Below are 13,821 nucleotides of genomic sequence, written 5' to 3' on the forward strand. Positions count from 1 at the left end.
TGAAGGCTCTCCCTGCCCAGAAGCTCGCCGTGCATCACAGGGAAGCGCAGCACTGAGATACGCTGCCAACTAATGGCTGCAAAAATTACCTCTGGAGGAAAAGAAACCGCCGCTAATGCTCTCTGCGAAGGCTCTGGCTGCTGTGCTATGCTTAATGGCACTGCCTGGCCCTCCGTCTCCCCAGCACGGGTGGCTCTGATGAGGCTCTGTAATGGCACAGTAATGGGGCACCAGCAGTCACTCGATAGCTGCAGTGCTTCCAGGAACAGGCACTCATGAGGCTGTCAGAGCAGCTGCCTGCATGGGGAGGTGCTCCCCACGGAGCCCCAGTGCAAACAGGGAAGGATGAGTCTATCAGATTTGCTATGCACAGCCATCCTCGTGGGGGTACCAATGGATCAGGAGGAGGCTGAGGGTACCAGGCATGCCACTAGCCTCTGTGAGTGACTTCTGGGAACATCAGGGTTGGGTGGTTGGTTGTTTTGAGCAACATCTGCAACAGAACCCTCTGCCCAGCAGTGCTTGTGAAGTTAAGCAGGGGAGCAGGCAAGGAATGGGGGGTACCCACAGCACCCTGGGGATGCTCAGCTGCTTCTGAGCCGCATTCGGGCTGGGAGCGACGCCTGCTAAATGTGTTTTACTTACGGAGATGAGCGGCGGCTGCATCTTTAACAAGGAGAAGGATGGGGAGACTAATGGATGGAGACAATTAACCAAAAGATAAATCAGTGTCGCAGCCCTCGCAGCCAGCGGAGGCAGCCAGGCGCCCACGAGGCCTGGGGATGGGATGCAGTGCTCTGAGCGACTGCAAAGAGCGATGGCACGGAGTGGGAGGGCAGGGAAAGGGCAAAATTGGGCCAAAATTTCCATCGTTTCCAACAGTGGCTGCTTCCTGGTGCACTGCAGCCCTCCAAACAACAACAGAAACCTCACCAAGTGTCTGCATGGGGTGGCACGTGGGCATGGGGAGAGTGGGAGGCATCAGCCAGCGAGGTGCTACAGCCAAAGAGCTACAGATGGAGCTGCTGTATGGAAGGAGCCATGCTCTCCTACTGGCCTTCTGCTGATTTTCAATTGGCTGCAGGGCAAGTGGGGAGAACCAGGTCAGAAACAGATGGGTGTCTTCCAAGGGACGGGGAGCAGGGGAGCGATGCCGGGTTTGGAAGGGAGCAGAGACTCTGAGAAGTAGCACTGGGAGGAAATAAAACTGAAAAATATTTCTTTTTAAATATGTTTCACCGGCTCTCCATCCCCTTAACGATCACTCAGTAACTGCAGGGATTATATTAAATTTTACCGATCGATACCGCTGCCATAAAACTGTCCCAGCCCTCTGCCCCTCCCTCTAATAAAGAATAAAGAATCCAATATGCAAAAGGAGGGATGCAGGGCAGCACGGGTTGGGGCAGGGAGAGCAGAGCAGCACGCAGGGCTCCCCCACCCCATCTCCTTCAGGCTCAGGGCTGTGTCTCAATCCCCTGGCTCTGTGCTGTGCCATCCTCATGTCCCACTGAGTCCCTCCTGGGAGCACCAGTGATGCTGGAGAGCGTGGCTCCAAGGAAGCAGATAGCATTTGTCAGAGCTGGAGGTGGTTTGGTCGTTTGGTCGCTCTCCCCTCCTTGCTTTGCCCTCGCGATGGGAGCAGAGCGGTGTCAGAGCGCAGCGTGGGGATGGGGAGGGCATGTAAATCAGGGCTGTGCAGGGGGGGCATAATGAGCTTTTTATGGAAGCCATTAAAAGGAAAACCCAGACTGGTCTATAAATACTGTTGCATCATTACAGCTGCGAGAAACAACCTTATGTAACAGCACAGCTACACAGCGCTGGGACTGGGGGAAATAACAGCCCTGAGCTCTCTCTTGTTGGTAGTTCACATTTTTCTACCCCCAAACTAAAACTCATCACCCATTTCCAAAGCAATGTGCACACGGCAGCCCTTGAAGAAAACATTTCCTGCAAGCAGACAGAACAGAGACCCTCCACCTCCAAACCCTGCGCGCATCCAGCAAGGTGGATCCCTAAGAGACGAACAGATCCTCTGCTGCTCTTTATCAGCATACCAGCTTCCAGCAAAGAAAAAGGGCCCTTCCTACTGCTGGAGGTGCTCCCCACCTTCCAGCCCAACAGAGCTACCGCAGGATGAGCAGCACTGCATGGGCACTTTCCCATCCAGCAGTGCCCTGGCGTGGCCTTGCAGTGCCAGGCAAGGTCAGTGCCAGCACCAGGGGAAAGCCTGGGGCTCCTGAGTCAGCAGGGAAAGCTCTGCCCCCTCCCTGCTTATCAGCTGGGATGGCAGCATCCTGCTGATGGACACCTTCCCAGCTGGCAGGCGCTGGCCGTGGCAGGCAGAGCAGGATCAGCCCTAAAGCTGGGCGCAGCAGGATTTGGGTCAAGGATTTGGAGGCCGCGATCAGGCGACTCGAAAAGGAATGGATGGGGGTGGGGGGAAGTTTGTAGCTGTGAAACAATAGGCAGCTGAGCTGCTGCCAGCCACTGTGCCATCACACGGGAAGATCAGCCCTGCGCAAAGGAGCTGCTCCTGCACACCTCCTGCACGCCTCTCCCATCCCCATCACCAGCAAAGGCTTAGGAATGCCTTCTGGCTCCCCATCCTCGTTTCTGTAATTCATCTCCAACTTTTCCCACAGGTTGCAAAGCCCCAGAGCTGGCACTGACCTGGAGATCAGTGTCTGTAGCTTGCCACGTGCCCGACAGCACCGTGCAGCACCAGGTGGGCATGGGGCTGCACAGCACTCAGCACCCAACTCAGTGCTAACAGAGTGCACCCACAGCCACAGGACCATGCTGTACCCAGGAGATCTTGCATCCTATGCACAAGATACGAGCAGGATTTCCAGCAAGCAAAGCTCAGAGCATGGCTGCCTCTCTTTCCATGGATCCCTTGCGTACATTTATATTGCTTCCAGTCTTCAAAACCAGTTTAAAAAAAACAAATCCAGCCTAGCTCTGTCCTCCTCAGACATCAACCCTGCCCTGCCCTGCTGGAATCTCCTCCTTCCAAGGAGATGTCACCCATCAGATAGGGGCAAGATGTCCCTGTTGGCCACAGGTGTCCCCATTCAAAGCAGGGAGTTGGACCAGATGGCCTTTAATGGCCCCTTCCAACTCCAACCTTCTACGGCTCTGTGATGACAGAAGGGAAGGGGAAGGTAAGGTGACAGAGGCAAGAGGGAAGGGGGGGAGGTTTAGACACCTGCAGATCCCAAGGCAGCTCACACAGACCTAATTCTCCCTCCAGACTTATCTTGGGGGGAAAAAAAATCATCTTGCAATGTCCTGAGCAAAATGCTCATAAAATTTCATTAATGTTCATGACAGTTCATAAAAATGATCAGTAGAGCTGGCAACTCCAAAATGAGCTGGAAATAAGTTTAAAGATGTTTTTATTGTAATCCTGCTTCGTCGTTCAGCCCATAAATAAAAAGAAGATGGAACTACACCACACTGAAGCTGGACTGGAGATGGGGAAAAGATGAAGCACTGTGGTGAAGCACAAGCCCAGCCCACTGCTAAGGGCACCTCATGCTGACAGACAGCTGTGACACGTGCCACAAAAGCACTCAGCACCGGGATGCCTGCATGGCACGCTGTGAGCCTCAGATTCCTCCTCCTGTTGCAGTGATGCAGATAGGGCTGCTGAGTTTGACGAGCTATCATGCATCTCATAGAATCATTAAGGTTGGACAAGACCTCTAAGATCCCCAAGTCCAACTCCAACCCATCCCAGCGTGCCCACTGAGGCTGTCCCACAGTGCCACATCTCCACACTGAGCACCTCCAGAGATGGTGATCCCTCCTCCCTGGGCAGCTGTGCCAATGCATCACTGCTTTTTCAAGGAAGAAATATTTCCTACTGCCCAACCTGAACGTCACCTGGCACAGCTTAAGGCCATCACCTCTCATCCTAAATACCACAGTTGCAACCCCGGAGCCAAAAATCACCGTGCAACAGTACAGAGGGCATGGTGACCTCAGACAGAGGGACACAAAGTGTAACAGAAATGAGGAGAACAAATGAGATGGGGAAAAGCTCACCCACCATCAATGCCCTCACACCCACCATCACTGCCCTTCCTGCTCCTCCACCTGCAGCCTGCAGGTGAGACCCCCATCCAGACCTGCGCACAGCACGGGGATTACAGAAGTGATGCAGAATCCAGCAGCCCAGGCTGGCAAGAAGCCTGCAGGTCGGTTACAGTCTCTCTTCTGATTCTTATTAGCAGAGATGCGTGCCCAAATACACCGTGCCTCATCCCCTGAAAGCCCCCCAGCTCCCACCTTTGGTGCATGCAGCAGTGAGGCAGGATGGGCTCACAGCAGCCCATCTCCATGGCCCTGCCACAAGCACTATAGCACCCATACATCTCTGCTCCCAACATCCATCACACCCCGATCGATCCCTCCTGACCGCAGCCTGCAGCTCACCTTGGCCGCAAATAAAGGAAGTTTTGCTAGCAGAGCAGGCAGAATACAGCTGGGGGAGAGGCTCGTGCACTTCCCAGCTATTTTGAGCCAGCTGCATTTACACATCCCAGCAACCAGCTCTATTTTGCCCTCCTTTCCATACACAGACCTGCACCACCTGCTCCAGGTGATGCATCCCTCCCTCCTCCCAGAGCTGCACCGTCTCTCTGTTTCCCCACCCACCACCTCCCAGGGGCTTGCAGTGCTCCCACACGAACCCTTTGCTCAGTCCCCTCATTTACCACAACCACCCACCCCATCACTCACTCCACATCAGCCTCCCACGCTCCATCTCCACCCTTCTCCCTTCCAAAGCCCTTCCAAAAGCTCAGCTCCTTGCCAGACCCAAGTCACACTCAGCCTCACCCCTCAGCCAAGCAGCTGCTGCCTGCGTATGAGTGCAGGGAAGGGCTCAACGCTTCTCTGCCTGCAGCACCAGGCGGCCCAGAGGTCCCAATTTTCCTCCTTACAGTGTTTTTGGCAGCTCTGATTTGCACTGCAATCAATGGGCTGATCCTGCTGACACGCACAGCGCTCCCTGAAGCCTTGGACTCATCCGGATGCCGCGTTCCAACACTACTGAGTCATGGACAAACAGAGATGTTTTGCTCAGCCAATAAAAAGGACGTGTTGCTGACATGCAGCTGGTGCAATGGATGGAAGGTCTCTTTAAACATCCCAAATTCTGCTCATTTTCTCAATTCATTAAGCTGCCTGCTCTGAGCGGATGAAATATGGAAACACTCAGATTTGAGCGATCTCAAATGGGTGATAAGGCACAAGTTTAGACAATGAGCGGTGGGAGCTGATGAGCTGCAGGAATCGCTCACAGATCCCACGTATGAAGGGCGAGACTGACTTAAACATGAAACCTGATTTCCCAGTAGGGTGTGAAGAGGGCGGTCAGAAACCTACTCCAGCAATGTGCCCTTGGAGCTGTGATTCGCCATGCAATCTAAAAGCAGAAGGACATCATTGTATGCATCAAGCACGCTCCCCAGAAGCAGCAACCTAGCATGCATCCATGCCAACAGCACAGGAATCCCTTGGTTGGGTTGTTCCACACGAGATCCCTTGCACCTGGACACACAGCTCTGCATCCTGCTTCTCTGAATCTCTGCAGGCATGCGGATGGTGTCCTCCCCCATTCCCACCCCAACAGCCCCACGAAGCGTTCTGTCAATGGCCATCAAAGCAAAAAGCTAACGAAATGATGGTGAAATGATCCTTTGAGATGAAAGGTTGCTTTTCAGCAGGTCAATGGAAACAGATCTTCTCCTCCCCACTCATCCATCTGAGCACACACGTGTGTCAGAACCTGCACAGGCAAGACCAGAGGGTAACACCAGACCCACAGGGAGGGGAGAAGCAAAGTCCTGAGGATCCCTCACTCACTCACCTACAGATGCCCCATAGAACCCAGGGAGACCACCAGCAGCTCCCAGAGCCAACCTCCACCAGTGCCTCCAGCCACAGAATGACTTTCTTTCCCTCCTGCCCATCCCCTGGGGGTGTTTAGATACACAAAAAGAGGATGGTTAAGCCAAGCAGCCTGAGGCACGTCCTGCTGCCATGCAAAGCCCTCACAAAGCAGCTGGTGGAACATGAGTTGGAATGACAACAGCTCCTCCCATTGCATCTCAGTGTCTACATGCTCTGCCTTCACGTGGATGCTTCGTGGGGCTCAAACCCATCAAAGCAAAGGTGGCCTGTGTTCTTCTATGCAAGTGGAGGCTGAGCTCCTTGGCTGAATCTTCCCAACTCTCTGCTCTTCTTCCTGACACAGAATGCCCTTGCTGACATCTATCAGCCACATGGATTTGGTGTGGCTTTACTTTACTTCTCATCTTCCAGCGAAACAAAAGAACACATCCCTTTACTGGGGCAGCTTTTGTCCCAGATCAAACAGGCACTGTTTGATGAACACGCTGCACTCACCCGCCTGGAACATCCATCCCTGCCAGCACCAGGAGCTTCCTTGTACTTAGCACCTCTGCCTTCAGGAAGCACGTCCTGGTGCAGAGCTCTAGCAGTCATAAAGGTGAGAGCTCTTTGTGTGCTCTGCCACGACACGGATGAAACCATTCCTGCAGGCAGCCAACATCCTGAAGCCATGGCAGAAATAAGCCCAAACTCAGCCCTATGTGACTCAGAAGCCCTCCCTGTATGGACCTACAAAGCACACAGCAGGCCGTCACGGGGATCCTTTCCATTCTGCAGCACACAGTCAGCTTCCCAGCAGTGTGAGTGGCAGCTGCAGTTCTGCAGGGCTCTATCTCCCCATCTGCCCCACTCAATCAGTGGGGCACAGCTCACTGCCAGCACTGCAGCTCCCTGGAGCTGTCTGCTCCTCCTGCTGTAAGCTGCAGGCTTTATCAGCTCACAGCCAGCTCCTCTAGCAGCAGGCTGAAGGCTGCAGGGTGCTGTGGGTCACATCTGCCTCCCAGCTGCTAAACGCCTCTCCTGACCTCTCAGTCCCTCCTTCAGGTCTTCCAGATTAGAAGGCAAAAGCTTGCAGAAAAGAGACAGAAAAGGAAGAGATAACTAAGCAAACAGGCAGCACAGAGCTGTCCTGCATCAGCCCATGGTGGGATGCCCCACTGACAGCATTGCACGACACAGCAGCGCCTGTACTGAGTCAGGAGCAGCCTTGACACGCTCAGAACCTTCTGCTTTTCCATTTCTCCTGCTCTTGTTCTCTCCCTGCATCACTTGATGAACTACACCAGTGCACTGCCTTTCCTCCCAACCCATTCCCCAAACATTTTTCCTTCTGCTTCTTCCACCTGCCCGGATTTGTTTCACTTCTCCTCCTTCCTGACCAACTCATCCCATTCCACCACTTCCCAATAAGACCACAGCTGCACAGCACTGACCGCAGCCACACTGCTTACACTCAGCCCTGCCTGCAAGGCTCAGTGCCAGAGCTGGACTAACAGGGAAGCCCAACGTGTCGGCCTGACGGCACGACACAGGAGACACTCCTGGCCTAAAATACACTCTTTACAGGTTAGTGTCCATCCAGAGCTGCATGGCTGCATGCTGGTAGCACACACTGCCTCTTATCTATCCCTCACTCCCCATCTGCAGCTGAGCCACTGCAGCTCTTTGCCACCAGCAGGAGAGCAGAGGGCAGGGAGTGGGCTGCAACCCGTGCACGCTCATCTAGAACACGCTTCAGCTAACTATTTGAGGAGTAAGGTATCTGTGTAAGCAAATTCTACCTTAAAAAAGCAATTGTAAAGGAAGGGAGCTGCAAACAAAGGCTGAAAGCTAGTGTTAACTTCAAAGCTTGACAGAGATGGGAGAAAAGCACCTGGCAGCACAAGGACAGATCCTAATCTCCCCTCTCAGGACAATTCCCCTACCTCCAGCTTTGGGTTTTCTGCAGGCAGAACGCCTTGTACCCAATTACATGTCTTTATCCAGGGCAAGACTGACAGCAATTCCACGGTGGCTAAAGCCAACGAATCCAGGCATCCTCTGGCAGCTAGGAAAGGAAGATCAAAGCCAAGCCCCATGACAGGTAAATTAGGATGGCAGCTCTCATAGCTGCTTGACTTCATGTAGCACAGAGACTACAGGTCCCACGTCCTGCCATGGGGTGGGGAGGACCAGCCCAACTGCTGGGGGCTGAGCTCTGCACATCACTGAGACCCTTCTGCCACGGTCTGGGCAGGAGAAAGCTAAACGAAGGCAGCAAGCAGGCAGAGAGAGCACATGAAATGTGTCTGCTGCCATAAAAACCAGAGCAGTTTTACACCACGAGGCTCAGAAATACTCATTTTTGAAGACAGGGATGCTGATTTCCTCAGGTTTGCACCCTGAGCCGTGGCTGTGCTGAACTGCAGCATCGTCGCTCAGCTAGCTATTAATTAGGGCTCGTGTCAGCGCTTCCATTACAAACCTCTGCCTTTTAGGGGTTTATAACTCAGCCATAAAACTTTGCTCTAGGCTGAAATTTATCATGAAAGGGTCCGCCTGGAAGGAATCCATTCTTTTCTATTTTAGAGTCCCAAAAGCTTACGGCCACAAAACAGGGATTTTACTCTGAGGACCGGCGCACAAAAGAAGCCCTTTAGCTGTTTTTTTACAGGAGCACTGGGTGAGATGTGCCTCCTGGACCGGCTCCGAGACGCCTCCTGGTTGGGGTGGGGGTTTTATATGCTGAATGTTGTAAATTTTAGGAATTATAAGGTTTTATGCTCCAGGGCCAAAGTCGGTGCTTACCTAATCACCAGTGAATCCCTCTGCCCCACCGGAGCGTGACTCGGTTCAGGTTTCCCACCATTCCCTCCCCATTTCCTCCATTGAGCCACTTGGGGGAAGCAAGACTTAATTCCCACCCAACACTCCATTAAGCAGGGATGGATCTGTCTCTCCAGGCACACAGGTATGACCTTCACACACTGCTGCTGCCTGCAGAACAGCCCACGTCGTGCTCACGTGGGGACGTATCAGTGCATCTAACTGGCAGAGGCCATTGGTCCTTCAGCTCCTCGCTGCCCACCTTTGCTCTGATGGGAGCAGAATGGAGGCAGAACCCAGCACTGCATTTGATGGAGCTGGGAGTCACCTCTGATACTCTCTCATCCCATCTCTGATGCCTACATCAGCCACAATGCTGAGAGCAATGTCCTTCGGAGGTGGTTAAACAGTGTCTTCCATTGGCTTACACATGCTGCACCAGCATCAGTTGTACTAATATTTTCCTACTGGTTTTTAACCTGCAACTGAACAAGAAGTTGACACAAAGCACCAGAAACTACTTGCAGCACAAAGAGAAGTCCTCGGTGCCTCTTGCCCCAAAATACTACCTTTGGTGTTGTACTGCTTCAAGCCTTTTGTGCAAAGCATCACTTTTGCAAACAAGACACATATTCCCATGCCAGTAAGGACACACATATGCCTGGGCCACCTCAATCTCACGTTCCTCCAAAAAGGGGCTACAGCAAACACACATCAAAAACAGCACTGGGCTGTTTTTTGATATGGACAGAGATGGCCATGCTTTGTGCAGTGCACCCCAGGGTGCCATTGGCCTTCTTGGCCAGCAGGGCTCCCTGTTGGTTCACGGTCAACCGTTGGTCAACTGTTGGTCAACCAAGACACCATTGGCCTTCTTGACCACCAGGGCTCACCGAGGGCTCATGGTCAACAGTTTGTCAACTGTTTTAGTCAACCACTGGTCAACTGTTGGTCAACCAGGATTCCAACAGCCCTCCTGGTCAGGAAGACTCACTGAGGGCTCATGGTCAACTGCTGGTCAATCAAAGCCAATCATTTCTCTTTTCAAAAGAGATTGTTTTCCCCCCAAGAGAACTTTCCCCACAGCAAAAGAATAGAAAGAAGGATATTTGGGAAGGGGAGAAAGAGAAAGAAGGAAGAAAAACCCCACAGGACCGACAAACAGAAACGTTCATTTACATCTAACAGCATCCATATGCCAGTAACATACCATAAATGCTTAGCCTACCATACAAAGAGGGTGCCCCAAAATGGTACCTGCAAGAGGTCTCTCGGAAGGAGATGTTTAAATCCCAGTGGGTGTGTATCCTGTCAACAAACAAATAAACAGAGATCAATGGCACATGCTGAACAAGGCATCCTTTGCCATCACGACCCACCCTCTCCCCAGCTCTGCAGGCACAGTCAAAGCCCACGTATCCTATGGGCCCCACTGTGCTGGCAGTGAGACTCACAGCAGGGTGAAGGAGCCCCACTGCTGCTGCAGGCTTCCCAACACGCCCAAGGGCTGCAAGGTGTTGTCTCAACTGATGCAGGAAGGGCTAAGCACTGCCATTTTAAGAAGAAAACCCAAATATCTCTGCACTGTACTCCCTCCTTCACGCCTGCACCGGCTGTAAATAAATTATTAGCAATTTCCCACCTCGGAAATTAATTTCCCATACTCTGTCACTCTGCCTGCTGACAAGCAGGAACAGCAGATTCGAGATGAATAACATCCTCAATCGAGGCAGGGCAGCCACGGGTTGTGCTGGCTCTTTCCCCCCCTTCCCCCCCCCTTTTCTCCTCTTTCCAACCTGGCAGCATCCACGCCGGCCCAGGGGGCTCAGGCAGATGCCTGACCTGTGCTCTGCTATCTTGGCATGCTACTGGGAGCACTGCTCCCCTGCCACCCCCAGCAGGGCCCTGACCCCCGCTGTCCCTCCCCGTCAGGGTGATTGATGAGCAGCCCCATAGGAAAAGCAGCAGCGTGAGCAGAGGGCAGCAGAACGAGCCTCATGCAAGCCTGCCTGATTTGAATGTGCTCTGAATTGGGCCAGCAAGCACTTCAGCATGAGCAGCGAAGTCAATGGGACTTAACCACTGCTCAGAAATCAGCTGAGAACAGTGCTTGGCACGGAAATAATTGCATATCCAAGGCTGCGAGTCTCCTCAACTCGAGCCTGCCTTTGTGCTCACCCATAGAGCAGCTCAGAAAGGAGTCCTGCTGATCTCTGAGCCGTTCTTACAGGGGTGAGTACTTCTTTTAGGGCACTGTTCGATTTTATTAGATATTCAGCTCCACCGATAAAGCTGTGCTCAGAACTGTATTTATCAGTTCCACGTGTACCTATAGGCTTCACTATTCAGACACAGTGCTTCAGAAACCCACCCTGGCTTTCTGCCTCTCCAGCTTTTCATCTGCAAACAGAAACAGAACCCAAAGCTCAAAGCAAATTCAAGCTTCTCGTGGTTCTTACGGCCCAGGAGCACCAACCCTGCCTGCACAACAGTGCTGTCAGTGGGGCTGATTTTGCTCTGCTCCCTGGATGACAGTGCACAAAACTGCCTGGAAATGGAGCCAAGGGATCGTGCCCCTCCTTTTCTGTCTATTAAACATTGCTTGGGGCCCTCCAAAATGAATAAATAAATGAAGGAACAACCATCCTCGATGAGCCTGAGCACCAGCCAACTTCAGAGTGTAAGAACACTGCTTGGGAGTGCTGTAAGCAAGGGAGGGAAAGCCTCAGATCTGCACAGGGGCAGCTATCAGCTGAGACGGATAATTAAACACCCATATTTAGACAAATGAATAGGTGAGAATGAAATTAAATCCTAATTATCTTTTCTTTCGGGGGGGAGGGGGAGTGGAGGAGAGGAACAGGGAGCAGAACCAAGCACTCCTTCCACGTCTCTACGCCGTTATCACCAATTAGATTTCTGAGCCTAATGCACATTTTGCTTTAACGGGTTATTCATCCAACTGAAATCAAATTACTAATAATTTGCAAGCTATCAGCTGCAGGAGCCCATCCTTGGGTTGTATGGGGAACGGTGAGCGAGAGACAGTTCCTCATGAATTAATAACAGAAAAGAGAGGGGAAAAAATGAATACCAGCCCCACATCATGGCTAACGCTGTCTTCTACCTCCTCACCCACCCGGGATCTCTGACACGGGGTGATGTGTTGCAAACCTCAGTGCAGCAGCCCAGGGCCCCACATGGGAGCTGCGCATGGGCTCCCCAGCTGCTTGTGGGTCAGCATCTGAGCGAGGAGGTGTCAGGGCTGGGTCCGTGCAGAGGGTGAAGTCACTCCTACATGCATGCAAAACAACCCCAAAGGGATGATGTAACAGGAAGGGCTGAGGCTACTCGAGGCATCCCTGGGAGCCCGCGCCGGATTGCGAATCCAGCCCAGGAAAGAAAGCGACAGAGCTGGCAAAATAAGGGAGCGCAGCTGGGATAGTTTGTAATTTTCAAGTTTTTTTTGTTGTTTTTTTTTGTTTTTCTTCCTTCCCCATCGTTCCCTTGGACCCCAGAGGACCCTGCAAGCTTTTTTGGCAGTGGTGAGGCCAAAGGAGTGAGCCGTCCTGCTGCTGAGCCCCTGCCCGAGGCCGGCCTGCTCCCAGGGCCACGTGGCGAGCGCTGTGCAGCCACATCCCACCTCTCCTCTGCAGCTGTCCTTTCCTCCTCCCCTTTGCTCCAGGGCCAGCTCTGTGCTGGATGGAGTCTATCTGCATCATTCTGTTTTACAGCACAACCTGGGGCTCTCTGCATAGAAGAGCAACCTCAAGATTCCAGCAAGACTGAGACCTGGGGTTGGGACGTCTTGGGGTTGGGATGTCTTGGCTATGCCAAGTGATGGAAGTGATGCTGTGCAGTGGGCACTACTGATGGGGGTGGGTTGAGGTTGGACTTGATGATCTTAGAGGCCTTCTCCATCCTTAATGGCCATGCTGCAAGGAACTACAGGCAGCAACCAGGAGCACTCATGGCTCAGAATTTTGTTTGCTCCCCATCTCACACCTCAGCTCCCCTCCAGTTTCCCATCTCCTCAGGCAAGAAGGGACTTCTTCCCATTTCTTACTTTTTGTCCCATAACATCCCTGAGAATAAGGAGCCATTTTCCTTCTCTTCCTCCACAAATATATGGCCTCATTAGGACCACGACACAATTTCTGGTGCTCTGGACCAAGCCCAGTCCTCGCTTCCCAGATGGATCTTTAATTGAATATGGTGGCTGTTATTAAGTGGTGCACGGTTCAGAGAGAAAGAAGGGAGGGGAAGGGAAAGGGAAAAGCAAATGATGAGCTGCGGAGGAAGGAAGAAGGGGCTGCCTCTGCCAATTAACAGAAAATAGCCAGTGGAAGCTGTGAAAGAAACGTGTCCTAACAGCATCTCAGGAGGAGGTCAAGTGAGAGGACAGCAGAAGCAGTTCTGCATTTATCCCATGTCAACCAGAAGGTACTGGGACCTCACAGCCCTGAAGCACAAAGAGAAGCACAAGGGCCACTCAATAACTTTCAGAGCCAGACAGAAAACCTCATCAAGCACTGGGACAGCCAGAGCCAGAATGGCAACGCCGTGCTGCGTGCAGCCAGGCTGTAAGAGAGCAACATTTCTGGAGCCAGCAGTCTGAGCGAAAGAAAAAGGCTATTCCTCAGTAGCACTGCCCCAATAATCCTCAGAGCTTCTTCCCTGAGTGCTTACAGTCTGGGTATCAAGCTATGGTATCAGGCTCAGCAGATGCCTCTGGTTATATGAGACAAGATTTTAAGCCCTCTGTTTTCCAGACAGGCGGCATAACACCACGGCTGCTTAACACACCCTGCAAAGCAGGCTAAGGAGGACTCAGAGGGTCTCACTACAAGATGAGAAACACTCACCTTTAAGCCTGGGTCACCTGGATTTCTAAGCAGATGAGCCAAGCTCCTTACGGTGCAAGATTCGGCTCCCTCGGCTTTATCACACATGTGCAAAGCAGCAAAGTGACACAGTTTTGCAAGGACTTGCTGGGAAATAAGCTGGCGTGCAGTGAAATGCATCAGCTACAGGCACAGATAGCAGCTCTCTGCTCCTTCCTAGGATGGGGCCCTGAGCACATGACGG

At 52.5% G+C, this 13,821-nt stretch overlaps 1 protein-coding gene across 3 annotated transcripts in view; it reads right to left on the reverse strand.

Annotated features, from left to right (window-relative positions):
- The window catches only part of SAMD11 (sterile alpha motif domain containing 11), a 98,261-nt gene that overhangs the window by 26,965 nt on the left and 57,475 nt on the right, over window positions 1-13,821 (reverse strand). For all 3 annotated transcript variants that reach the window (XM_052691547.1, XM_052691546.1, XM_052691545.1), the window contains one exon: window positions 9,991-10,041. In XM_052691547.1, coding sequence (XP_052547507.1) covers window positions 9,991-10,041 — 51 coding nt within the window. The remainder of the gene's footprint in view (window positions 1-9,990; window positions 10,042-13,821) is intronic.

The sequence above is a fragment of the Tympanuchus pallidicinctus genome, unplaced genomic scaffold, assembly GCF_026119805.1.
Source record: "Tympanuchus pallidicinctus isolate F22 unplaced genomic scaffold, pur_lepc_1.0 scaffold29, whole genome shotgun sequence".
Taxonomy (NCBI): Eukaryota; Metazoa; Chordata; class Aves; order Galliformes; family Phasianidae; genus Tympanuchus; species Tympanuchus pallidicinctus.